The sequence below is a fragment of the Buteo buteo genome, chromosome 21 (genome assembly GCF_964188355.1).
Source record: "Buteo buteo chromosome 21, bButBut1.hap1.1, whole genome shotgun sequence".
In the NCBI taxonomy this organism is placed as follows: domain Eukaryota; kingdom Metazoa; phylum Chordata; class Aves; order Accipitriformes; family Accipitridae; genus Buteo; species Buteo buteo.
Window position 1 is genome coordinate 5,968,521 of NC_134191.1, and position 26,427 is coordinate 5,994,947.

Genomic DNA, 26,427 nt, shown 5'->3' on the forward strand with positions numbered 1-26,427 from the left:
GGCACAACTCTTCATCACTGGGGGAAGGAGGAATATTCATGTCTGTCTATCCCTACCTAATCAAATATATATATGAATAGTTTCTATAATATGTATTATAAATATACAGCCTAGATTCTTCGTTCCAACACTACTCTTTTCTCTTCTAACACTAAAACCTGTTCATCTGAAGACTTCACATAGCTGCTGAAATCTTCATGGGAAGAAATATGTTCTCATGCCATCTATTTTTGGCTTTCCATGCCGTGACAACGGAGTCTGGCCCGGTGTTTCTATATATGAACACTTCTCAGGTAGCAGAACAGCTACCGCAGATTGCCTGGCACCTGCTTGAGGATGAGGTGAACAGAAAGTAAAGCAAAAGTATTTTTGTTTCATCGAGAACATCTTGGCCAAGCCATATTTGTAGAAGATAAAAACTGAGGAAAGTGTAAACCGATGGGGAATGGAATCTTTTAATATTTTGGGAGCAGGAAATGGTGAAATCAAAGTTCTGAACTTGAACAGGTTTAAGATGGAGTGGAACAAAAGTGGCAGGCGCTGGGGAGAAATATCTTTTTCAGGATAAGTATTTTCAAAACCTGGTAGTTACATTTTGTTAGTTCTAATCTTCTCTTAATGAGATAACTTCTGAAAAGGGAATATAAAAATATGGAACCTGAATGCCAATAGAAACATATTGTAAGTATGATACATCACCAACAAGTCTACCGCTACTGGATTACAAAAAACCCAATGCACTTAAAAGCATCTTCTTTTGCTTTCTAATATTTTTTTGGAAGATCTGACTTTTTTTTTTTAATAGAACAGCTATTAAGAGAAACTAATTATGATTTGATTTTTAAGGACCTGGATTTTCTCTTACATGTATCATTCTAACTCAGGAGTAAGCCCATTCAAGCAAATGAGATGAGGTTGGTGTGAACGAATTTAAATGTGATCAGAAGCAGGCCCCAAGATATTTATGGAGGGAATGAGTCATTCTTGTTCTGGTTGGATGATTACATCAGTGGAGAATTAGTCTATCATCATGCAGGGCCTGAACTTCCTTTCTCTTACATCACCATACATCAGGAAATACTGTGTGGAGTTCACCAGTATTTCACTAGCCTAAAACCAACGAGGTGGAAGAGCAGAGCCCACAGCCCCAATGCACTACACTAGCTGTGCATTGACTGCAAAGAAGCTGTCCCCATTTAAATCAGCAGTTCATCTGGTCTTTCTTCCTTAGTCTGTTTACCTACTAAAACTTTCACGCAAGTTACTTTAAGACCTGTTCCTCATTTGAAATATTAAGTAACTGTGGTCATAAAAGAGCACATATTCTTTTTCTGGCATCACATCCAAGAAGTAACTTCTCTTCCATTGGTCTCCAGTGACACATCTACAGAGATGGTAAGGAGAAATTGAATAGATAACGTAAATTTGACTACTCAAACTCCCTCTACACCAAACGCAGTTCTGTGAGAAATCTTTAGCAGTCCAAGTATCTGAGCGTTTTGCAACAATTGCTGTGTCAAAGTAAAACAACTATGCTGGACCTGACAGTATTATTCCCTTTTTAGGCACACACCAGGTTTGGTGGTGCTAGAACAACATGCGATCCATCCATCTTATCGCTAACAATAGGCAATACCAGCTATACAAGAAGCCAGCTCAGGAAATGTTGCGGTGGGTTGCTGCGAGTATCTAGAATAGATAATGAGAGGAGACAAAAAAAATGGCTGGAACATCTCCAGCAACCGTTGGAGTTCCCAAGAAGTTTTTCCCTCATGGCAATGACTTTAAGGCTAATTAGAGGCAAAAAACCAAAATGGCAGCCTACAAATTCCCCAGGCACCAGGTGTTTACCAGAAAAATCTGTTCCCCAGCCACGCACTGTCCCTGTTCTCAATGGTTTCCATGGGTCTCTCCCGTCCCAGACACTAGGCGCTCTGCCTTCCCAGTATGTCTGCGCACTTCTCACTTCTGAGAATTGGGGAGGGTTAAAACCACCTTTGAAGTGGAGAAAACCAAGCATGGTTGCTTCTCAGATCCAGCTCAGCAACCCCAGAAACTGCCTAAGAACCACGATGAAGTTTTATACCAACTTCTCCATGCTACAGGCAACTACAGAGCATCAGGTTTTGCTGCTATCCTGTCCCTGGCCAGCCAGGAGTCCACCGAGGACAAAGAGCTGGAGAACACTGGATTTAAATCATTTCCAGTGCAGCTTTACTTCCTACCATTATACCTTTCTTTCAAGATATTTAAGCACCACACATTGCAGGTATCATGGTTTCCTACTCATGTTATACTTCACTAATACCATGTAGAGTTTCTCTGCATTAAGTGGTGTATTTCATCTTTTCCCACAAATAAGAGACAACTGCACCATAACATATGCTACAGGCAGCTCTTTTCATATCTAAATCCCAAGGATTTGGGGGAGAAAAAGAGGATTATATATTTATTCAGAAATTAAATGAGATTAATAATTTTAAAAGTAATTTACAAATAGCAATCAGCCTCTGCAATGAAGGTCAAAAGAAAAAGGACACATTAGCAATTGAATATCTTCCCTCCCTTTAAAGTTTTAATACTGCATACCTGTTAATAATGGGAAATATCCTTCTTCAAGAGTAGCATTTTCAAAAATTGGTAGGATCCTTTTGCTAATTCTAATCTTCTTTTAATAAAATAATTTGTTAAAAAGGATTATAAAAAAGCATGAAAATGGAATGCCAATAGAAATGTACCGCCTATACAATAAATAGTTAATGTATTTTCTAAATGAATGATTTAAAATAGCTATTAAAGTAAAGAGAATGAGCTTATGTTTCTAGTAATGACTTCTCTGCCTCAGAATGAAATCTGTAAATCCCTGATTGCAATTTCACATCCCAAAAGAACAAGCAGTCCTGGGACCAATGCTTATTGCCTTTATCATTAATACGAGCGTACCACATATGTGATTTTTATATCACCAGTTTGAATATTTAGATTTATACTTGTGTATGCTTTATATTTTAAATCTCATACAGCTATTCTGTCACAAAAATAAAGCTCTCCTTCAACAAGGCTTTTTTGTATGTACATGCATACATGTATACACAGACTTTCAGTATAACTACAATTTTATTCATAAGAGTGCATAATGATTCAGGCTGTGATTGTTAATAAAAATGCATTTCTAACCATCAAATTTGAGTCTATTATTCTAAGTTAATTGCATTTGCCCTAAAGAGACTTGCGACTGGCTGTCAGCCTATTTGTGTCAGTTCCATTTTATTCATCAGTCAATCTTGTCTCCTCTTTTTTCACATCCCATATATTGATCAAATAGATTTGTTAGCATGCCTCTGCAGTTTTAAAAAAGTTTTTGTTATTTGTCAGTTTTATTTGATTACTATATTAGTTTGCGTGTTATCTTAATTGTTATTTCAATAGAAAATAAATGCTCTTTGATAGTCCCACAAGATTCCCATTAAATATAATCCATATAACAAGTTAGTGGATGGAGTGAATGTGGTAAGAAAATAAACATATTAAACCTATTTTAAAAGGTGGAATTAATCTGCAGCTGTATTGTACTTGATCCAAAAGACAGGAATAGAAATAAGTACAGTGTGAAACAATTTTGATAAACATCAGTGCCGTATCATTGCATATTATGCTATGTATAAAATACTTTAAGAAAAAGACGTGCGATATAAAATAAACTGAGGTCATATCTGGAAGAGTGGGTTTTGTGGTTAAGTGTGAAATGGAACGATATTATATATGGCTTTAGACACTAAAAATTAGGCTAGAGAGGCTGCAAGCAAAGGCGAGTGGAAATGCTGTGTTACATGAGGCAAATTCTTGATAGGGAGAGAAAAAACAGCTTTGAGGAAGGTATTTACAGGAGCAAAAGAAACATCTAAGCAGGTAGGTTCTTCCTCTGTAAAGATAGGATACACTGTTTAGTGAAATAAATAAGAGTTTAGCTGGATTAAAAAACTGAAACAGCATCCTGTGCACATCAGTCACTCGTTTTGGTAATGACTTAATGAAAACAATTTTCACTTCAATCTTCTCAAAGGGGAAGGTGATGCAACCAGTTTTCCCATACAAATATCTCAGAAACCTGCCTCTGATACCTTCATTATCAGCAAGACTACATAACCCTGGCTCCTTGCTTAACATTGAATCTGGGATCTTCCCAGCTGGTACCTGAGCTTACAAAGTGTCAGAAATAAGTACTGTGGGAAATCAGAAATAATGTGCTTACCATCTCATAAAAAAAAAAAATAAATAAAAACCAAGTCCATGTGTCTTAAGATAGCCACTCAAGACACAGAAGCATTGAATTAATAAAAATTTTAGGAAACAAAATCTTGTGTTTTACCTGTATTTAAGTACATTGACCAACCCCACAGCGTCCTCAAACTGAAATTGGAAATTACCAAAGTTTTCCAAATTTCTCGTGAAAAGCTAAGTTCTTTCATTTCTCTGGCCAGGATTGGTCTTTGTATTATCTAACTTTAGTCACCTAGAAGTTTGGTTTCTGGTCTGGGTAACTACCTACATTTTGTCTGTAGCCAACTGCAGGGGGTAGGGGGAGAACAGGGACAAAACAAGTCTTCCTAAGAGCAATTTTTTCCTGGGTTAAACTCTTCTGTCAAGATGGGATGACTTGCCAGCATGCTGGGCTTGTCTTTTCCACTGATTATTGTAGGAGTTTAGGCCAGACAGAGCACCTATCATACCAGGTGCAGAAGGTTTGGTGAACACCACCCTAAGGGGGACCTATCTCATTATAGCAGGAGCATTTTTAATGGGCTATACCCAGCTGTGGACACTGGAAATGTCCAACTCCTAGATTATTGGTTTTCGTCTGGAACCTCTTTAACAGTATTTCGTACTAAACATCCATGCTAAAGCTTCAGATGCCCTAAAATAAAGCTCAAATTTGCAATTGTCCTAGAGCAGTTAGCAGCACTCCTGCGATTCAGAAGCACACGGCGTGATGATAGTTTCAAGCTAAACTGTTATGACCAGCTAGTGCAGAATATAAACAGGAACAGATGAGAAGAATACAGCCTCAACATTTGAGACAACAAAGAAAGAGTGAAATGATTGCTACATAAAAGACATTTCAAAGACCTCCCAGAAAAGCAGGCATAAAAATCCCCAATAAAAAGGCTCAGCAAGAAAACTGTCACACCCCCTAATCCTCAGCAGACTTTAACAAGATGTTCGCATGAGCCAGAGATCGTCTCCTTCCCCAGAAGACAAAAGGCACAGAAAACAATACTGTCTAGCATAGGATTAGGAGGCAGGAGATAGATAAAAAGGATTCCTTAACCTTACAATTAGAAACCCCAACTCTCCAGCCAAAAGGATAATCAGAAACAGACTGCAAACCTGTGTCACAATAATTGCTGCATCTTTCTTTACTCTTTGAAAACTGATATATTTTCTGAAGATTTTTTTTATCATTTATTCCCACTCCAAGAAAGGTTTTGATGGCCACCTAACTACAAGACAACTGCTGCTACCAAACCACAATTCACCACACGTGGCAATAGCCTCATTTCCCATTCTTTATATTTCCACCACCTCCAACCAAGCAAAAAGTAGATTACCAATGCTCGTACCAACCTCCTGGTAAATTGTACAACTAAAAGGAAAATTATATGTAATGCACTAGTCTTCTAACAAATGATCAGCTTACTGTGCCCTAAACCAGACACATACACAGATTCTACATGCCAAACCTGGCATGAGCATGTGCTCTGATTAAAAAGGAAACAACTTAGTTGTTATAACGAGCATCTTTAGCTTTATTTGGTATTACTAATGCCTTTAAACAGAAGGCAGGGTTCTGGCAAGAGTAGAAAACAGACTTGAAGGGGGAGGAAACCTACAGGCTGGAAAGAAACTACAGTCTCCAAAGTTTGACCCTCCTCCTGTAGCTAACTAGTGACCATAAACTGCAATAGCTGCTGAAGTTTGCTGCATAAAAATGTAAGACTATTTCTGAAGATGAACAAGGCAACCGCAAGACATTGACGATTGCATTTGCAGAGCGTATATTAACTTACAGATAATACTTCAGCACCCAAACAGTCATACATGATTAGGAACTATACATATCCCTGCTTTGTAGGGGATTATTTGAGGCACACAAGAATTAAATGGTCAGTGCAAGCACTTATTGGGGGATCAGGATTTAGGCAGTCACCACCTCTAAAGGGCAGTTGATGTTGCTAGCCTTTCCCAGTCTTTCTGGTACCATCAGGAAAGGAAGAGTCAAACAATTTCATTTTTCTTCAGGTGCAGCACACTTGCAAACTATCAGTCTATGCTCTTGTGATCCTACTGTCTATTGGACTTTAAATTTCCTGCCTTAAGCTAATGTTCAGTGGTCTTGCTCCGTGCAAGCTAGACAGTACCTCAGAGCTGCCTCATATGCTGTGGCAGATGAAATAATCCCTCTAAGTAAACTACTTGAAACCACTCAGAAAGAGGTTGGCAGAGATGCAACCTTAACCATTGTCATTTGTTATGGAAAGACGTAAACAAATCGCACTTCCCAGAAGAATCATGGCTTGAAAGAAATGCATGGAAAAAGGCATACGTTTCTGTTCTCTTTTTAGTAAAACTCAAAGAGAGCATAAAGCTTGGCTTACACATACTGGTAGAAGAAAAGGGAGAAAAGTTATCTACAGATTTCTGAGTAAACTTTCTGGAACTCAGTCCAGGTGAGAGCAAGTAATTCACTACGTATGTCCCCAAAGCACGTAGCTAGCAGCCAGAGCGATACAGGATGTGAATCACTGCAGGGTAGGAGCAGAGGGTAGTGTGGTCTGCACGGTGGCATAAGCAAATTAATCTCTTCTCAGCCACACAGTGCCCCAGGGACTCCAGGTCTTGCTTGCGTTGTGGTGTCAGAGACTCACAAGCCTTCGCCTACAAGCACGTTTGTCCCCATGCCACGAGGAGCTTCGCTGCTGTCCTGCTGAAAGGCCAGCTATGCTTGAATCAAGAGCCTGCAGATAGGACCATGGCACCCCGTCTGTTGTCTCAAAGTTATTTCCAGATCATATTTTCCTCATTTTATAAGCAAGCAAGCTTCTGGTTGCCACTGGTACAAGCACAACTTCAGATTTACAAGGTGGGCTAGTATTTTTCACAATTCATATCCAGATGCAGATTTACAAAAAAACCTGCGGAACATTTGGGGTGACCCCACATCCAGTGGGATCACAATGCCACCCAAGTATTCAGTCATTTAGATAAGACCTATGTCTTCCCTTCCAAGCAGAGGGGAAATGCATAGTTCCACAAACACCATGAAGTTTTCTGCTTTGCCATCATTATTGATTTTGAGATACTCAGATACCATGCAGTGAAAGACGCTGCAAAGCCCTAATATACCTAAAAGCATGGGAAGCATTGCCATGCTGAAACAGAAAAATAAAGATGAGTGAGCTAAACTTGAGTCCCTACCATATCCGAAAACCAGAAAACTAGGCTGTGTGTATTACAGTCATTATGTTTAATAGCTTATTCTGCTAGCTTCAAAACCTGAAAGTCCAGCATCTTCAAATGCACCATTGGTGGGAACAGGGATGTGACAAAGCACACAGTGATGAGGTCTGTATTCAGGTTCATTACCAGTGTTTTCCTCGGTTGCAATTATTTTAATGAAGATTTTGCCTAATTAAGATTTTCACGATTTGGCATAGGAAGCAGATAAAACACCTGATATAGTAAGCCCTGAAGCCAAACATTACCATCAGCTTTAATGGGCATTAGGATGGTCCCTTATGGATCAAAGCAGAGCCATTTCACTGATCAGGTGCATGAAGACAACTCAGACATGAGCCACCAAATAGACATACTAAAAATTGTAAACTTTAGTCACTCAGAAACTCAGGGATGAACAGTGCAGTAGTGAGTCAGGATCCTCAGGCAGTCTCTGCTCCTCTAAGACAAGTTGTGTGGACCATATGAAAACTGGCTGTGTCCCTTGGGGGAAAAAACCATCCAAACCAACATCTCAGTGAGAGGCCAGAGGACACTGGATCCTTAAAGGGAAGAGGTACCCCCAGCTTCTGTCACGAGCTGTTTTTCCATACTTGTGAAGTCACTCAGAGGACTAAGTCTCCAGCCCCAGGAACCTGACTTTTCTTTTTCCTCTGTTAACAATACGGTTTTGAGGCATTTACAAAACTCTGGTGCCTGCGGGGGATAACAAAGCCACCTCAACAGCTGAGGAGTTTTTCCTGCCTAGTGAAGCCTTCCTCTCCCATTCTTGTTTTCCAGAACTGGACAGCCCCATCCCACAGCCCCTTGGAGATTCAGGTAAGTCCCCACCTTCTCAGCTCCTTCTCCCCACAGTACCTAGGGCATGGCACCGCATCTTTGCGGCTACTGAAGTGGCCCCTGTCATGCAAGAAAGTGAGCTTAATTATTCTAATTCCTTGGGGGAATGTGAACAATATTTTTTGCCTTAATACTGACTCATCGTCTGTTTCAGCCTTCAGCCCATCTTTAAACTGAGACTATTATTTGTATTAGTGACTTAAAGAAACATTCTAAGGTTTATTGAAAACAGCAAAACAAACATAAAGTGCTCTGCAGTGGGCCAAGCCTACAAGCTTTCAAGTATGAGGATAATAAGCTCTTCACCTCACAACCGTTTTCTTAGGAAAATTGAGTAAGAACCCAAAAGGGTCAGCTTACGAGCCACACAAAACCTGCTTGTTTCAATCTGCAGGATCTCAGGGGATCAGTTTGGGATCAGGCAAACCCCAAACTGACACCTAGCCACCTTACATGGGCTGCTGATTCCAGACCTTACCTGGAGAACAGCCATGACATTGCTTTCTTCCTCTTACCTTTATTTATCTGCCGAAGAAGGAGAAAGGCCCATGGCACGCTCCCTTCCCAGTTGAGGATGTTTTCCTGACTGAGGGTTCTCAAACCAGTCTGCCCCACCTGAAAGCCTTTAAAAGGGAGCGATATGCCAATTTATCTGCTTCCTACTCAGCCACAGCAGAAGTGGGCAATGCTTATCAGCTCCCTTTACTTCTGATGATGACCTTTAATTGGAGGGTCCGAACTGGAGCCCACCTGAAAGACCTCTCAGATTTTGGCAGTGGCCCTCAGCAGTTCTCACCATGACCGTTAATTGGGGTGTTGCTGATTAGAGGGTGAGCACACCAGGCTGTGCAGCACCCACAGGTTGGGCTCTTCCAGTAATGACGAGCTGGTTGTGTTAGAGACCACTTCAACTAAAAAAGTTTAGAAAGCACCATGCCCCCATTAGGACCTTTCTTAATGGGGTACCCAAGACCCTGTTGTTGCGTGCAAAAAGCCTGCACCCGACGGCCCTGCGTTTATTTGTATTGCAAACACACACGATGCAAACTTTCTCTGCTAGTTAGAGGACACTGCTGGGGCTTTGGTAGGCAAGGTCAAGACAACGTTAGTCTGCTCTGATAAAGCATGAGGAGGTAAATCATTCCGTGCAACTCAGAAGTCATTCAGATGGTACTTTTGGCATTTCCCCCCCTGCTTTTGTTCTGTCAGTCTGAAGAGAACAGCTCGTGTGATGTAATTTCGAATGGAGCTTTTTTAAAGCTTTCACTCAGGAAAAGCTTCAGGAGCTCTGGGGGTATAGCTTAGCTCCGAGAAATAGAAAGAAAGCAAGTTTGCATTGACAGCTTGATCCCAGAGAGAGGTGGCTGCCTGCTTGTCTAACAGGTCCTCTGGGTCTGGATGAGGCAGAGACAGAGGAGCAGTCATATTAAGTGAACGCGCGCTGCCAATGTTAAAGGAACAATTACCATTATTCTGCATAGTTCACTGTTTGCTACTGCTATTTCCTTCAATAAAACCTCTTTTCACTTGCCAATTGGAGCTTGTCATGTAACAATATTTCTTATGCACAATACACATACTAAAATGCCCCTGTGTTTTTAATACATTTATAGTTGTTAACAATAGCGGTATAGTGACAGAAAAAATGTACTTGCTTTGAATACAGAATAGATTGAAAAAAGAACAAACCAGAGGCCCTGCTCTGAAGGATTAATGAGGGTTAGATTTTGCCTAATCTGTGTTAAAACAGTGACACCTCTTCCATTTCACTGACAACCGCTTTTTCCTCTCAGGGCCTGGGCTGTGACCTCCTTGCTTAGAAGGGGTTGTGCACCTGAGCCTTGAGCAAAAGCAAAGTGAAACTTTTGACGTGAGGAAGCGTTGAGGAGAGGGGTGAGCTCTCACCCACCCCCGTGCCCGGGCAGCCCCGATGGGGACGGACAAGGGGAGCCGCTCCTGCGGCTTCGGTGAGCTCGGTGCACTCAAGGTCGCCCGACCAACCCTTTGATCCTTGTTCTCAAGGATCCCTGTGGTCCACAGACGGGTGGGAGCGTGCGGATCCACCATCTAGCGACACCTGAAACCTCTGGTGTTCGCTGCTCCCATCGGACACTCGCAAAACTCCTTCGGAGCGCGGTTCCTTGCAAAGCAGGACGAACGGCTGGCGTTGGGGAGAGGCTAGCTCTCCTCTGGAAGCTCGTACAATGAAGACATTGTGCTGGTGCTGCACTTGCCAACATTACAAAGCCAGGCAGAAATGACCACGGTGAAGGTGCCGCGGTGAGAAGAAATCACATATTTGCCCTTGTGAGCAGGCTGAACCTAATATTTCATGCACCCAAATGAACAAGCAGCTCTTTGGAAACCTTCGTAGCGCAGTCATGAGGGAAACTTTCTTCTGCCATAAGATTCATGTTTTCTAAGAACACTGTTTTGTTCTGAACAAGTTAATATACACAGGAAAAGACATCTTGAGTGTTCCTGGACTCTCCTACACTATCCAGGAATAGTGATAGACTGCGAGTTTAAACACATCCTTCCACTGCACAGGGAGAGAAGTGTGTTTAATGCTGTGAGCAGAACAGTTATCATGTTTGCCTTTGCCAGAGCTGGCAAGACTATACTGTCCTAAAAGTACTTATTACATAATTAAGAAACAGTGGATGTCATCTGTGTGCCCCCAGAATAGACGTTCTGCATCCTCGGTGTCCCCCAGGAAAAAAACATTTTGTGAAAAGATGTATAGCATGATACATCTTCTGCTTCAGATATTGCTAATTGCTTTGTCTGTGACTCTTTCTGAGGAAAAGAGCAAAGAAACCCAGAGAAGGCTACCATACTGGAGGTTGTTTTGGAGCCTGATCTGTTGAGCTCCCTGGAATTCTTTCCATTGACATCTGCTAATCAGGCCCTTGCGGAGCTAAACAAATGGTTTTCCAGCACGGTCCAGCAAAGGCTGCTCATCGGCACCGGGGAGGTGCTCAGATAGTGATAAGATTGATCATGTTTGCTATAGTGGACAAGTCCAGCTCCCACTTGTGTTCCAGTATGGCATGCAGAGGAGGGAGAAAAAAATGGAAGTGTTTGCTAGGAAAGTCTCTAGAAGACATAAGACTCTCACAGATTGCCACTCATGGTTGGATTTGAATCAAAGAAAAGCTTTTATAACTTATTAGAAGACATGGGGTTTTGTAATCATCTATTATCACATGTCAATTTACCACGAGTAGAGCTTTAAGGACCTTCTATGAGAAATGCTGCGTCTTCCTTGATTTGCAGCTCTATTTGACAGCATTCAAACTGTTTGTATATATTTTAAGAATACATGTGGTTTTGATGGTGTTTCCCCCCACCAAATCAAAATGCTGACAGCCTCAGAGCTCCTCTGGCATTAATGCTGGGTAAGGATATCTTTGTGACCACAACCGTGTGTCATACCTGCTTAGGGAATAAACTTTTGGCACATAACTTCAGTGTCATTCAGAAAGTGGCACAGTTGCCAAAGACCTTGGGACATGAAGGGAAGACATTGTGCTGTCTTTTCATTGGAAAGTTCACAAATTCTGCCTAGAGATTCCTCTGATACTTTCACTTTTCAATAGATAGTGCTTACCAAAAATAAAACTGAGAATTTTAAGTGCTTTCCAAATTTAATGACACTGAGTTTCATGTGGAAAAAAATTCTTTTGTAATAAACTCAGTATTTTCTGTTTTACATGACCTATAAATTTCCCAGACAAAACAGAGTGAGCAATTACACAAGCATGTCCAGGAGTGACACCCACCTTTAGTTACTGTGCCAGTGTATTAAATAAAGCCCTGTCCACTTCTGGCTACTCTGTTCTGGTTAGGATTTTGTTTCTGAAACTCGATCATATGAGCAGACAGTCTTAACCTCATGGATGGGGTGGGTAATTAACTGCGAGATGAAGGAAGGAAGACTGAATTAATGCAGCAGTGCTGCCGAGGCAAGGACTATAATAATAATAATGTTTGCTTTTTTCTTTAATTTGAAAACAAAACGATCAATTCGGATAAGAGAAGGCATCAAAATCTCCAGCTTCCCACAGATTCCTCACGGTGAGGAATAAAGAGAATTTGTGAGTGTCGAGTTATCCCTGCAATACAACAAGCAGCTGCCCGTGAGCGCTGGGACGGACCTGTCTCCGCACCCGGTGTGGGGGGTCCGTGCAACCCCCGCAGCGGGGTGGCCTCTGGGGCTATCCATGGGGCTGTGCATCCCAAATCCCTGCAGCCCAGGGAGGGGACAGGGACTGGCATGGCCCTGTGGTGGCTGGGGTGACCTACTGACATTCATAAAAACAAATAGATGCTTAGCGTTCCACTTGGAGGGGGAAGGACAGGGCTGCGCGTTTTCAGTTCGGGTTCAGTTTGAGACTTACTTGCTCTGAGTTTGTTTAATTATCCCTTTTAGCAAAACGTCAGGAGACTGCAGCCTTGAAACAGAAAGAAAGAAACAAAAGAATAGAGAAAGAAGACTTTATTTTTCTTTACAAAAGCTTTTTAGGGCTGTTTCATGTGATAGAGCTGCCACACTACCTACAAGATCCAAAAATCCAATCTGGGGCTTAAATTCGACTTAAGAAATAGCCACTCCTTCTCAGAGACTCCCAGAGAGGATGATCTCTTTCAAGAGCTGCAGTAGTAACAACAGGGTGCCAGGATGCCCTGATCATAAACTGGAGGAAATTAATTCAAAACAGGCAGAAGAAAAAAAAAAAAAATCCCTATCAGCAAGCAGTACATGAAATGCCACGAGATCCTGCTGCTCTCTGGACTAATCCCAATTACTATAATGGATTTATTTCATGGAGGTCATTTCATACAGTCACAACAGCCAGGACATAAATACGGACCTAAAGAAAAAACTTGGTAGGCAAGAAAACAGTGGGTGAAGGAGAATTTGGAAGACCCAATCTAGATCAAACCCTGGGGGCTCTGGCACACTCTCCCGGAGGATGCTCGGCCGGATCCCGCACCCTGGCCCGTGGGTTTCGGTGACTGCATTGCCTGTTGACCAGCTGAGGTTACGTTTCTGCTGCAGTTAACACTTGATATCAAAGCTGTGAAGTTCCTGTGAAAATCTGGTGATTTATCTTGGTGCTTATCAGCCGAAAGCTCCTGCGAACCTGGCGCCAAGCTCTGACATGGAGCGATGGCGAGTGCAGGTCTCTGGGTAGGCACCTGTAAACCATCCAGAGAGCCTGCTACAAAAGCAGTGGGGAATTTTGCTGTTGTGTTCGTTGAGAGCATGAATTACGTCCAGTGTCTAACGCGGGCGATGATGTCTGATGCAATAGGGACTTTTGAATTAGCACATAAAAACCTTTTCATAAAGTGTTTGGTCCCCCTTCTTGCAAAGTCCGTTACAACTCCAAAGTGTAAGCGAACAACATAAAATTAACACTGATCCCTTCAATTCTTTTTTAAGCATCCTTAAATCCAGCTTTTTTTTTCCCTGCTGTACATCTTACTTTTTATAGTTAAAAGTAATTTTAAAGCAAAAAAGAACATAAACAATATACACTGACTCTTGACACTCCATTGCTTTTTTAAACTAGAATAATAAAAATTTGCAAATGAACAAAAGAGTGGGAGGAAGATATCTGATTTACAATGTTTTTGAGATAAAGAACACTATAAAAAAAGATCAATGTGAATAATAAAGCATTGTTAACTGAGTCATGACATTTCTATTCTCAGTGAAGATTTGAACAGTAGAGCTCTGCAAATGAGCACCTTGTGCCATTTTCAAAGTGGGAGGAAGACATATAATTATAATTTTTAAAGTGAAGAGAAATTTAAAAAAATCTCTGTGAAAAAGTTTATTGAAAAACATATCGACATATCAATATGACATAAATTACTTTAATTTTATTAAACTAGGAGGGGGGAAAACCTCTTTTTGATGACTGGCTGCAGAAAGCATTCCTTGAAAAGAATTTTCTTTATTAAAAACTCTTTTGCTAAGATGAAACAGCACTGAATGTCAGCACTACCGTATATTTATTCTGTAACTCTTCCAACAGCTGAGATCTATAAAAGAAACATATTTTCAAAACAGTTTTAACCTCCATTGTCTTGATCATTCGTATTAACATTTTTCATGTCACCTATTGAAATCCCTTAAAGGAACCTTTTATTCAGTCAAAATTAATGAAGCCATTTTCTTAAACAGCCTCCAAAAAGTAAAAAGGACATAATGTTGTGCATTTTATTTGACATACGTTTTCTGCCATTTCACTTATTTGTGTGATGAGAGCAAAACTTCAGATTTATCAAATCTGCAGAGAAAAGTGATTTTGAGAGAAGAAAACTAACTCTGCTCTTGAGTGTGTGCAATTTAAATCCACAGTGAAAATACAGCATTGATCAGATTACTCCAATTGAGTCATTTAGTGCTTTGGCATTCCTGAAGTTAGAGCCCAGCTGTGAAATCATAGCTGGGGCCAAACTTTGCTGTTAGGTGAGTGCACATGGCTCCCATTTTCTTCAAAGGGAATGACACACATGGCCAATATTTAACTTTCACCTCTTCCATTCTTCAGCTAGCAAAGCCAGAACCAATGGACTGTATGTAGGCAATTTAACAGAATTAAGAATATAATCAAGATTTTCCAGGACTTCCTAGTGATTTGGGCTATATAATTCAATACACCTCAAACAACAGATGCTCAGCATATTCTGAAAATCAGGCCATCTCGAATGTCTTACTTTAGGCAGGTAAATCGTAAATCACTTTGAGTATTTTGGCCATTGGATCCTAGCAAACAGGGCATAGGATACCTCTTCAAAATCATAAGCTCCAATTTCTGCGTTGGCTGGGATGCCTTGGGAGACTTACCACATCCCACCCCGTTTTGGGTACTGCGATTGTACACGTTTCTCCCCTGCCATTACCATTATGGGACTTGAACACAGTGCAGATGCCCGTCTGCAGCAGCCGTCCCCTGGCGAAAATCTAGGTTCTGGTTCTGCAGATCCCCTGGGATGGATTGGACTGCTGGGATGGCCCACGAGACTTTGAGGCGTATAGTGCCACAGAGAGAAAAAAGGATGCATCCCAAGATCTAGCTGTCCCACGGTGTATGCAGATCTTCATTTCAACTCAAGGTCAAGTGGAAAACTTTCCTACCATCCTTGCTGACTCTCCTCTTCGCTTTCCCCCGACTCCATCTGTTCCTCACCCATCTCCTTCGTTCCGCACTCGCCTCCCTCTTCTTCCTGTGTCCATCTGTTCCCTCCTTCCTCAGCACAAGTTGGGGAAGGGAAGTAAATTCAGTCATTCACCGAACAGATTTCAAGATGAACCCCCTCCCTCTCCAGCTCTAACTTCATTCATCATGGTAAAAATTATAATGAATAGAAATGTTGAAGGTGAAAATTTATTAGGGATTGTGTTGCTTTCTTATATCAAAAGCAGTTAAAGCTGCTTATAAACATTGGCTTCATTCATTTTTCTTAATATATGGTATAATTAGTGAGAAATATTAGTGGAAGTGCTTGCTATGCAGTCCATCAACACATGCCTGTCAGAGTTTAGGATCTGGGCCAAAATTTTTTGCCAGTCCTGTGATAGATTTACAATAAGCCTGTAGAAGGCTTTACAGTCAGCTGGGTCACTAATTCATGAAGTTAAAATGTATTCAATGAGGTCAAAAATTCACTATTGATAAAATACCCCCTCCCGGGATTGCACCATTAGCTTTGTTACTGCAACAGCAAAATAAAGTAAACTCAAAGCTTCTGTGAAGTACCAGTCCATCATCATAAATCAGAAGAGAAGCACTTGCACAAGTTCATGATGTCATATGAAGCCCACTATATATTTATAACCTTGTGTACTATTTCTTGTTTCCTTACGACAAAAATAAACAGTCTCTAAATCCCCTGTATCCTTATGCCTGAGCTCAGCAAAATGTAATGGGCACGAAACTCTGAAAGCACCCATGATATATTAGTCTAGAGCAGCCTGCTTCAGGTCGTCTGTGACACCCGCTCTCCCTCTGGCCTCTCCTACACGGATGAGAGCACTTCCCATGGAGTTTGCTTTATCTGCTGCACTCGCTGTAGGGATAGTCCCACTCCCCTTCCTACTTTGCCTCCCTGGGAGAGAGAAGGAAGGAAGATTTAAGCCTCCAAGCCCTACATATGGAGCGGATGGCCTGGCAAGCGCAGCAGAGGTGGAGGAGCTCAGCACCCACGTGGGGACCTGGGCTTGCCAGCACGAGGACCTTGGGCATCTTGTCTACCAAGACAGCTAAGCCATGGAGGTTGGAGCTTGGGATGCAGTTTCCTCTTTTCTTTGCTGATGGTTTGGGAACGTCATCTAAGGTTTCTGGGGTGTTTGAGCATGGATGATGCTCCACATTTTATCATGGACCTCCCAGCCCTCAAATTTTCTGTACCTACCTGAAACAGGAACTTCTGTGTTTGCCAGTGATCGTCTTCCCCTCTTCTCAGATGAAACGTTCTCTCTTAGCAATTTGTTTACTTTTTGGCTTCCTTTCCAGAAATGAGACAGAGGGTAACAGAAACAGTGCACCATCCCACGTAACCTCCCCCTGCAAGGAAGCACACTTGCTTCTATTTGCCCCCAAAACAACAACTCCTGAAGTCAATGACTGTCACTAAGCGGCTGGGGGTGATAGACGTGCCAAACAATATTTATTTACGGTGTCCCTCTGCAATGTTGTTTTGTTCTTCCACCAAGACAGCTGCACCAGCTCCCTGCCTCTCCCGGCGCTCCCCGGGGTGACGCCGAGCAGCGAGGACCGTCCAGGTAAGCTGCTGGCCCCGCGCACGTGTCACACTGTGCAGAGATACCCCTGGCATCCCCTCCCATTGCTGCTGGCAGGCAAATTACGTCCTTTAGACTGGCAAGAATTTTTTTGGTTTTTTACTTTTTCTTTTTTGAAACATGGCCATCGGAACCTGAGGTTTGGGACTCATTTTACTATGAGTCTTTTCAAACCGAGTGAGTTCAAGTTCAAGCCTTTATACCTACAAGTTATCATCCATCAGGTCCGATGCAGGTCTGCCTGCTTCATCTCAGGACTGACTGGACGTGGCACACAGCTCTTTCAGTGACGAGCATGCGATGTATTGAATAGACGGGTAGCGACAGCAGTGCGTGGGATAACGAATGGCAGGGAGATCAGCCAGGCGTTCCTTTGGTTCTTTCGCTGCACTGATACACGAAGATGCCTCACGGTGAAATTTGAAAGTTACACGTCCTAAACTGCTACAGTTTTCCACACAGTTCACCATTAACCCTTGGGACTCCTCGCCACAGGGGTGTGAGGCAAAGGGCCACTGCCAGGATGGATTGGGAGCAAATGCCACCGGCAAGTAGAGCCACAGGCTCCCTTGTCCTTTGCTTCTAAGATGTGTATGAGCCCTACGTCGGGTGATAGATCCGTTCTCCTCCTCTTTCAGCGGCAACTCCGCCTAACCAATTGCTCCAAACAGCTCTTTGGCATTACCCACATTGCTGCAGTCCCCAACCAGCAAAATATAGCACCTCTTATCTCCCCTGTCTCTTGCCAAAAACAGACTTAGAGCCCTTATATGCCACTATATAAAAGCTAATTTCAAAAGCGTGCTAGGGAACTCCAGCCTCTTATTCTCCAGGACTGCAAGACCCTGTTTTGTGCCTAAGCCAATGAAGAGAAATAGAGGTCAGGGGACTTAATGTAAATGCCAGCCTTGGTATTGCTGCTCCTCGCTATTAACCAGAGGGATCTTGGGCTGGTGTCGGTAGAAATTAAGTGATTTACTTTGTGCTTTCATGAATTTAGACGCTGTAGTCAGCCGCCTGAATTGCCCAACTTAAAAAAAAAATAGAAATTTCATGTGAGTATTGAGACTATCTCTATCTTTAATACAAACATGGGTGAACAATCCCAGTCTTCTACTGCAATAGCCAAGGCAAGTCCCAGTTACCCCGTATGAGGAAGAAAGTTGCTACTTCATGATACTGTTTAAAAATGGCACATCGTGGGGGTTTACCTCTAGCTGCCTCTGCCTAACAGTCTAACACTGAATAATCTGAGCTTTCTTCATCATGATACACTTATTTTTCCCTTTTAATTCCCTTCAGTGGATGATTTCTACACATTAAAAACACAAACATTTGTGGATATCCGAAGCTGAACACAGGCTTTTAAAAGACAGTAGCAAAGTTTGACAGTCTGCCCATCTCTAATTGTAATTTAAATTTTTTTTATATTCTCATTTAACAGTAATCATAAATAATATCAGTTGTAAGTAATATATTTTTAAAGCCTATTTGGCTCCACTTATTTGTTCCAAGCTCTCAACCTACTACTACTGTTCCGTGCAGCAACAAACTCTAAAAGAGAAAAAAAAAAAAGTGCTAACCACTTTTTTTTTTATGCTGGTCTAGCATAATCTTTATTTCTTTAGACACTTTGTGCAAACATTAAATTGATAAAAGACATAATGTAGATGGACCCACAGCTGAACTGAAGGTAATTGCATAAAAATGAAATGGAGACCTATAATTGTACACTGCTTTAGCCTCTATCGCACTGTTTTCTGGAAGCAAGGATCTCGCTTGTCATAGCACGTTGCTTGTTACGGTGATTGCATGAAGACTTGATCTAGCTGTACAAGACAAGTATAACATTACTTAAAGGGAGCTTTTCAAACTAAGAGTCTGACACTAAAATGTACTGTATTTTCAAAGATGTAGTATGCTTTAACAAACAGAAGAGTCCTTGAATGACAGCTTTTGTTACCCATTTGTTTGATGGTGCTGTATTGAAAAATTCAGGTTATGTCTATGCCTTTCTATTTCTGGTTTTGATTTCTCTTCAACAGCACTTGAAGAATAAAAATTGACTCGAAGCATGAATAGTAGAAGTCGGTGGATACAGTAAATGTTAGTCTGGCATTTACTGATTACTTGGGTCTGATTTTTTTTTCAGTCTCGTTTGCTGAATGCTTAAATGCAATCTGTGGGCCATTGTACTGTTGTAGAAATGGGGAACTCAACAGATATATTGTGATTCAAAATATATCCGGTTTAGACTTTGGGGACAATTTTGAAAGTGGAAAATGATAGAAAGCGTCATTCTTGCCCAGGCCTTTCAATCTGATCCACTTGTATTCAGCTGCTCAGCCCGTGTGTACTCTCAGCTGGGACAAACAAGATCCATTTGTAAGATTGGCACCTGAATAACAGGTGGGACGTGTCTTTTGGACTCACAGATCAATTATTATCCAATAAATCCAATGCATACACGGGACATTGCTTCCTCCAGAGCTCTGCTACTTCAATTAGCACAACTTTTCCTGGAGATGGTATGTTATTGAATGAAAGTGCAGGAAAAAATTGTGGTATGTCATTGATTTATAAACACTGGAAAGCAGTGGTTACTGTACATGTAAGTACATCCAAAATGCATGATTTTCACATTTTGGACTCAAGAGCTGGCCAAGAAGTCGGAGAGAGAAAAAAAAAAAGCTGTATTTCCTTACTCTGGGGGGAAAACCATCAACAAATTATCACAGATGTGCAAAATCAGATGTGCTTTGCTCCGGATGCTGGTTTCCTACGACCAAGTGTACAACCTGCAGGCAAGCAGTGCTGTGCTTCGCGCTGCTGCTTCACACCCAGAGAAGCCACTGCCTCTCCTGCCCTTCCCAAGTCTCCCCTGTGGCTTTCCTTTGTCATAACGCTCACAAAACCTGACAGTTATAGGTTTCTGAGACTCCTCACTGTGTCACTGCTGTCTTAGTGTCCCCTTCCCTCCACTTCTGTCTATCCCACCAGTCGCTCCCTGCCTAAGTCCAACCTGTGAACTCTCCATGGCAGAGAAAATCCACATTTCCTTCATAATAGACTTTGTCATTACTACAAGTTCAAAATCAAGCCAAAACATCTGCTAACATGCATTTTTAAAGCCGTGATTTAAAGTTAAAGTGAAAATGATAGCTTAGTATTTCTTCTTATCCTCTCCCAAGGTCTTACTCTGCTAACCTCTACCCAGCTTTTCTGCTTCTACATATTTCCCTCCATGATGATGATCTAAACCAGCATGAGATCTGACTATGAGTAAAAATTTAAATGAATTGCTCACTCATTCTGTAAGTAAACAGAATCATAGAAATCATAGAAAAATAAGCTTGGAAGGAACTTCCAGAAGTCACCCCATCTGGCCTTTGCCTCAAACCAGTAAGAGCAGGTTGCAGGGGTCCATGCCCAGCTGAGATCTCCACACTTCCCCAGCCTCACCTGGGGCTGCCCCAATCCTTTACACCTCCCATGATGAAGAATTTGTCCCCATATGTAATCCCAATTGCTCTTACTGCAGCTTGTGACAGTGGCCTCTTGTCCTTTTAGCTCCGTGCACTGCTGGGAGGAGCTGGGGAGCTTCTCCAGTACCCTGCTTATGAAGTGGAAGACAGCATCCAGCACCGCTCTTTGCCTTCTCTTCTCCAGGCCAACCAAGCCTAGTTCCCTCTGCCTCTCCTCATACATCAGGTGCTCCAGACCCCTCATCACCTTGGTGGCCTTCACTGGACTTGCTCCAGATGCCAGTTAAGCTTCAAATCCTTGCTTCCCCCGCTTCGACCCTGATGGTCCCAGTGGTTTTTCACCTACCCATCCCATCCACATTTCTTCCTTTTGGCTGCAGGGGTACTACGGGACACAACTGCAGTCTCATCAAGGTTTCACTCTCTATCAAACTTTTCTTGCCTTTTCTTTAATATATGTCAGGGGCCAAAGGTACCTGAAAAACAAGAGATATGCAGGGTCTCTCTTCTGGCTCCTTGCAGCAGAGTGCAGACTAACTGCTTTAAAGCACTTACTGTTCCTCTCAGAAAGTAATGTTTGCAAAACTGAGGTGTTTGTAAAGATTGATTTTCTTTATATAGCTCAAGAGCCAGCATATCACAAGATTTAAGTAAGATAAAAAGTGAGGCTGTGCTTGATGTGAGGTGTAGGAGCTAATCAGCTGTAGATAAGAATTGATGAGGTTTTATCATCCCAGCCATAGAGAGAATGACTGCGTTTCTTGGCCTCTTGATCACTTCGGAGAGTAAGTGAAACTATATATCAACCCATGTTTATCTGTGCCTGCGAAGTTCTTCAAGAATAAATTGAGCTCAGAACTCTTCTTAACCTTTCCCCTAGTTGTGCCTTAAAATTAAGCTCTCCTTCTGGTTTTTGAGCTGCCTTTCTGGCACGCTGACAGCTTGTGAAGTATCCCATCTTCTAGTTGACTTCCAGGCCAACAACACAAGTGTGGATGAAGTTACGAAATGATGAATCTGGATGTTAAACAGACACCATCTGTCTTTCTTTGCTACAAGAGTATGAGCCATGGCGAGCTGGCACATCTGCATCGAGGTACCACCTACGCACACATTGTTGGCTCTATATTTAGGGAAACTGAGCTGCTGTTGAAAAATAACAAGATAATTGTTTTGCCTTCTTTTATATTGCAAATTGAAGTTAGGATGGATATCACACTCAAAATAGATGTCGACTGAGGCATTAGTTTTGATCTCTTTCCTAACCTGATCCCACTCAGTGGAACTGAATTATTGCTTAGCCTCTAAGTCCTCTGGGTTTAAGAGAAAACCTTAGAACGCAAGTTCACAAATACTTATACTATGAGTAAACTTTACTTGCACAATGAGACTGAAATCATTAGGTAAGTAGTGTTAGGCCTTGGAAGTAAACAACTGTAGGCTTGGAAATTCTGCATATGTTATTCTTTCAGATCTCTGTCTCAGTATCGCAAACAAGCCTTTTTTTTTTTTTTCCTAATCCTACCAGATAACCAGCTTACAAATGAAAAACATACAGATGAAAAGCCTATGAAAGGTATTGTTATGAGTTCTGTCGCAGAATTCAGCATCACAGACACTTCATCAAAGGGTACCAAAAAGGAGAAGAAATTGTCAGATGTAAGCACATCATCCATTGCTTCCCTGGAGAAGTGCAGAGAATTCACTTACATTGAAGATGACGCATCAGTACATCAGAGAGACAGTGACGGTATGTTTTATAAAACAGATAAAACATTTAGCCTGGTTTCTTAATAATGCCCATTGGAAGAGCACTATGTGTATCTAACTTGAAATAAATGCTTACATGCTGAACAGGAGGTTCAAGAACATAGCCAAAAGCAGTATTAAGTTGCCCTGCAGACATTTTTGCGATAGATGAGAATCTGTATAAGATGATCTTAAATTGTCAGTGATATTAAAGTCATAGAAGAGGAGCTTAGAGCCTATTGTGCAACAGAGCATTTGTACTTTTGTCATGAGCGTTTGCACGGAGGTACTAGTGTCAGTATGAGATAAACAGAGTATCTCACATGAAAACATTTCTCTCCAACAGCAGAGGCTGTTACTTTTGCCATTGGAACCGCAGCAGCTGCTGTGATTGCTGAACAGATGCTGTGTTTGGTGGTCAGCATATTACTTCTATGGACTTGTAGGTGCAGTTCTTGTATGGACCATTACCTCCAACCCTGCCACTCTGCTGACCCATCACCAAAGAAATCCTCCCTCTGCTGACCACACTGCAAAACTCACGTGGGTCAGGATGAGGAGCTCTCTTCATACTCTGCCCTGCTTCTGCAGAGAACTGTCTCTGATGACTGGCCCAGGTGGATAGACCAGGCGGATAGGGCTTCTGGTTAGTTCAGTACGCTCCGTGTTTTGAAAAAGCATATTTGAAAACAAAGCGCTATGAAAGGTTGTTACAGACCAAAATTTCAGCAGAAGCCCGACAGTTCGAGTGCAGTTTCATAAATGAACATTGTTAAAACGTAGCTTGCTCTGGGGCTAACAATCAGAGCTGTCTTACTTTTTCCAAAAAGGAGCTGATCCTTTTTGTTGCGTAAAAGCACAGGTTAAAGAGCCGAATACCTGCATTATTTTTTGTAAGAATTTCAGAGGCAATAGTATAACCAAGAGTTAAGGAATAGAATTGGCTGTAAACACCCATTACAGACCAAGGGCATGACTCCTGCTAGTCTAAATAATATAACACCCCTGATTTTAGTGGAATTATGCTGAGAACCAGCTATTCCTGGTTATTCCCGTGGATGTGAAAACAAGGGCTTCTGAGAAGCATTTTTGAAGTTTATTATGAGTGCCTTTTGCAATAATGGACTAGCATGTTATATCCAATGGAGCTGGGATCTATCATGTATATCATTTAACAATTCCTAAACTAAGAATTTCTAAATACAGATCAACACAATAAACCGCCATGCTCTCCAGGAACCATTACCATCTCTATTGTATCACTGATCCCGTAATAAAGGGGTTGTCTCCGATACATGTATTAGAATACACTTCATTTCAGTGAAGGATCTGAAGTATTGATGTCATTTAGGGGACTTGTCCTCTAGCCCAGACACTCACTATTTTCTGAGTTTGCTAACTATCTGATCAGGCCCCTCAACCATTACTGGCACACAGGTGTGTACCATGTGATGCAAATAACAGATTTCATACTCCTTAGAAAAGCTAAAAGTGAAGGAAATTAGCAAAAAAAAACCCCAATCTGTGCTCAATTAATAATGTTAAGGGCTGGATGGAAGCCAAGAAAACCAAAGGAAGCCAGATTTGTGACTGTCACTGCATACTCCGCTCACTCTACTCTGACAAGTTGCTGCTTATTCCACACACACAAGGCCAAATCCTGTTCGCTGGTGCATGGCGAACTTCTGAAGGCAGAGCAATAGCTGAGGAAATCAGTGATGATTTTGTTCCCCGCACTCAGAGAGGAGCAGATCCAAAGCTCGTAGGTCCCACCAAGGGTGACCATCGTGGCTTCAGCGAGCTTGGGACCAGGTTTGCTCAGGGCACCATCTGCGTGAGCAGAGGGTGAGCTGACAGCCACCAAACAAGAGCAGGAAAATTTAGAGATGAGGCAGGCTAGCAAAATTATTAGAAGTTCTTCTCGTGTGCTAATTAATCTACTAATGTAGAAACTGAGAGCTGAGGTCGTTGTTCTCACTGAGATAAATGCAGTAATGCCATTTCGCAAACAGCAGGGAAAACAGACGAGAAAACAGGAGATTGCATCTTCTTTTATGCAGTTTGTGGCTAATTTATTTTCAAATATATAAATGAATGCATAGGAATGGATGTTTAATTGCTAATATCCATTATTTATATACATTACCCCACTTAAAACAGGACAAAAAAGCCTCACACATGCAGATTTTTCGAAATGTGTTACATCCATTATCACAGTTCATGGTGTGTGCTCTGATGGGAATTTAAAAGCATCTTTACTGCACATCACAGACTCTGTGCTGAAACATTACTTTATTATTAAAATCTTGTTCTTTTCGTGTGCTCTTTTTCCTGGATGGAGCCCATATCTATTCTCTCCAGATTACATAAGCAACACTATGGTTAACACATTCCGGAAAAAAACTGTTATTGGAAAACAGATCTTTGGAGAGGAAAAAAAAATTGAAAGATCCTTAATCGATATATAATTTTGCATTTAATCTCTCACACCTATGTATAGGAAGGAAATTTCATAAACATAAGATATCTAAAAAGAATAGTCTTAATTACATCAAGGACTGCTGGATAAAACGATTATATTTTCTGCAGTGTAAATTTCATACAATTAAATGCGGTGGTGTCACCTTATACAATGTTTCAATTTTATAATTATTTCAGTTCATTTAGTTAGAAAAAAATATAAGTATGAATTTACTAAGTATCACCAAAATCTAGTCATTCTTATTCTACAGAACTGACTTAGAAGTTAGTTGTGCTTGTCTGAACTTAAATAGATCTTGACATATTTAAATAAGTATTAAAATTGATAACATTGGTGATGATATGCTACTCAGAAAGAAGTTAAATCACATGCTATTTATTCTTGCTACCTGCTTTAACTGCCTTTTTTTTTTGTAAAAAGTTGGACTGATTTTTTAATTTTGTTTTTCATCAAGAACGCTTTCTTTAAAAGAAAAAAAAAAAAAGCTTAATTCTGGAAACTTCCTGGCAGGGAACTTTATGTTACGTGAGAGAGAAAATGCCACAACAGAACCAACGCAGTTGAATGAGTTCACAGTTAGTCATCCTAGGGCAAGAAATGTGGTTATAACCATATGCTTTCCTGAAAGAACCAATGAAAAGGCATTCATATTGTTGAAGGCATTTTTCCTTTCCAAAAACAAGGAGGGAAAAAAAATATTGAAAGGTCTGGGTCTTTGCACTCCAACTGGATTCACACAGTCAGAATCTCACACCTGCTCCAAGCCCTGCTGCACCCGGAGGCAGCCTCCCCAGATGCTGTAGTTTGAAAGGTGGGGAGTTAATTAGTTGATTTTTGAGGGGAACAAATATAACACAAAGTTTTTGTCATGGTGACCAAGTTTTCACGTATATTCATTGGCTCCAGGCACACATCCTAGCTGATACTACTTTCCAAACTTTTGTCTCCTTTCAAAAATTAACAAGTCTGTGAAGGAAAAGGTGAGAAACCCTTTTTGGTGGGGAAGGGGAAGGTCCCTGGGCTGAGAATCAATCAGCACGCTGCCCTCTGTAGATGACGTTCCCCACAGTTGTTTTTTCTCCCTGTCTTTGGTTAGGCAATCTAGCTATCCTTAAACATTTTTACTGAAACAGAATACTTTTAGAAAGAAAACTATAAGCAGATGATGAATCCGTACTCTTTTTTGCCCCCGTGTGCGTGGATTTGGTCTTGTTCATAAGATCACCTCAGTCCTTACCCAGATGCCATATTGAATTCATGAGCCAGGGATGCCCTATCCCATGCATCCAGACTGACCACAGTGAAAAGCAAGAACTAGACCTGGAGAGTCTGAGGGCCTGATCCACTCTCCACAAAAGCTTTGGGTGTTTGCGCACTGACTTCCAGCAAGGATTGATTCAGACCGTAACAGACTTACATCCCAGAAAGGAATTGTTTAAATAAGAAGGATTCAGTTCCAAACCCTTCATATGCAGGCAAAAATGCCCCTGAAAGTTTTCTAGGGTATTTTTTGTTGATTATTTTTTTTCCCTTCC

The 26,427-nt window shown here is 41.4% G+C and overlaps 1 protein-coding gene across 1 annotated transcript in view; it reads left to right on the forward strand.

Moving 5' to 3' along the window:
• MDFIC2 (MyoD family inhibitor domain containing 2) overlaps positions 1-26,427 on the forward strand; it is a 45,619-nt gene that overhangs the window by 18,048 nt on the left and 1,144 nt on the right. The window contains exons 2-4 of the mRNA XM_075053086.1: positions 8,296-8,334; positions 17,090-17,158; positions 22,190-22,411. Of these exons, the coding sequence (XP_074909187.1) occupies positions 8,296-8,334; positions 17,090-17,158; positions 22,190-22,411 (330 nt within the window). The remainder of the gene's footprint in view (positions 1-8,295; positions 8,335-17,089; positions 17,159-22,189; positions 22,412-26,427) is intronic.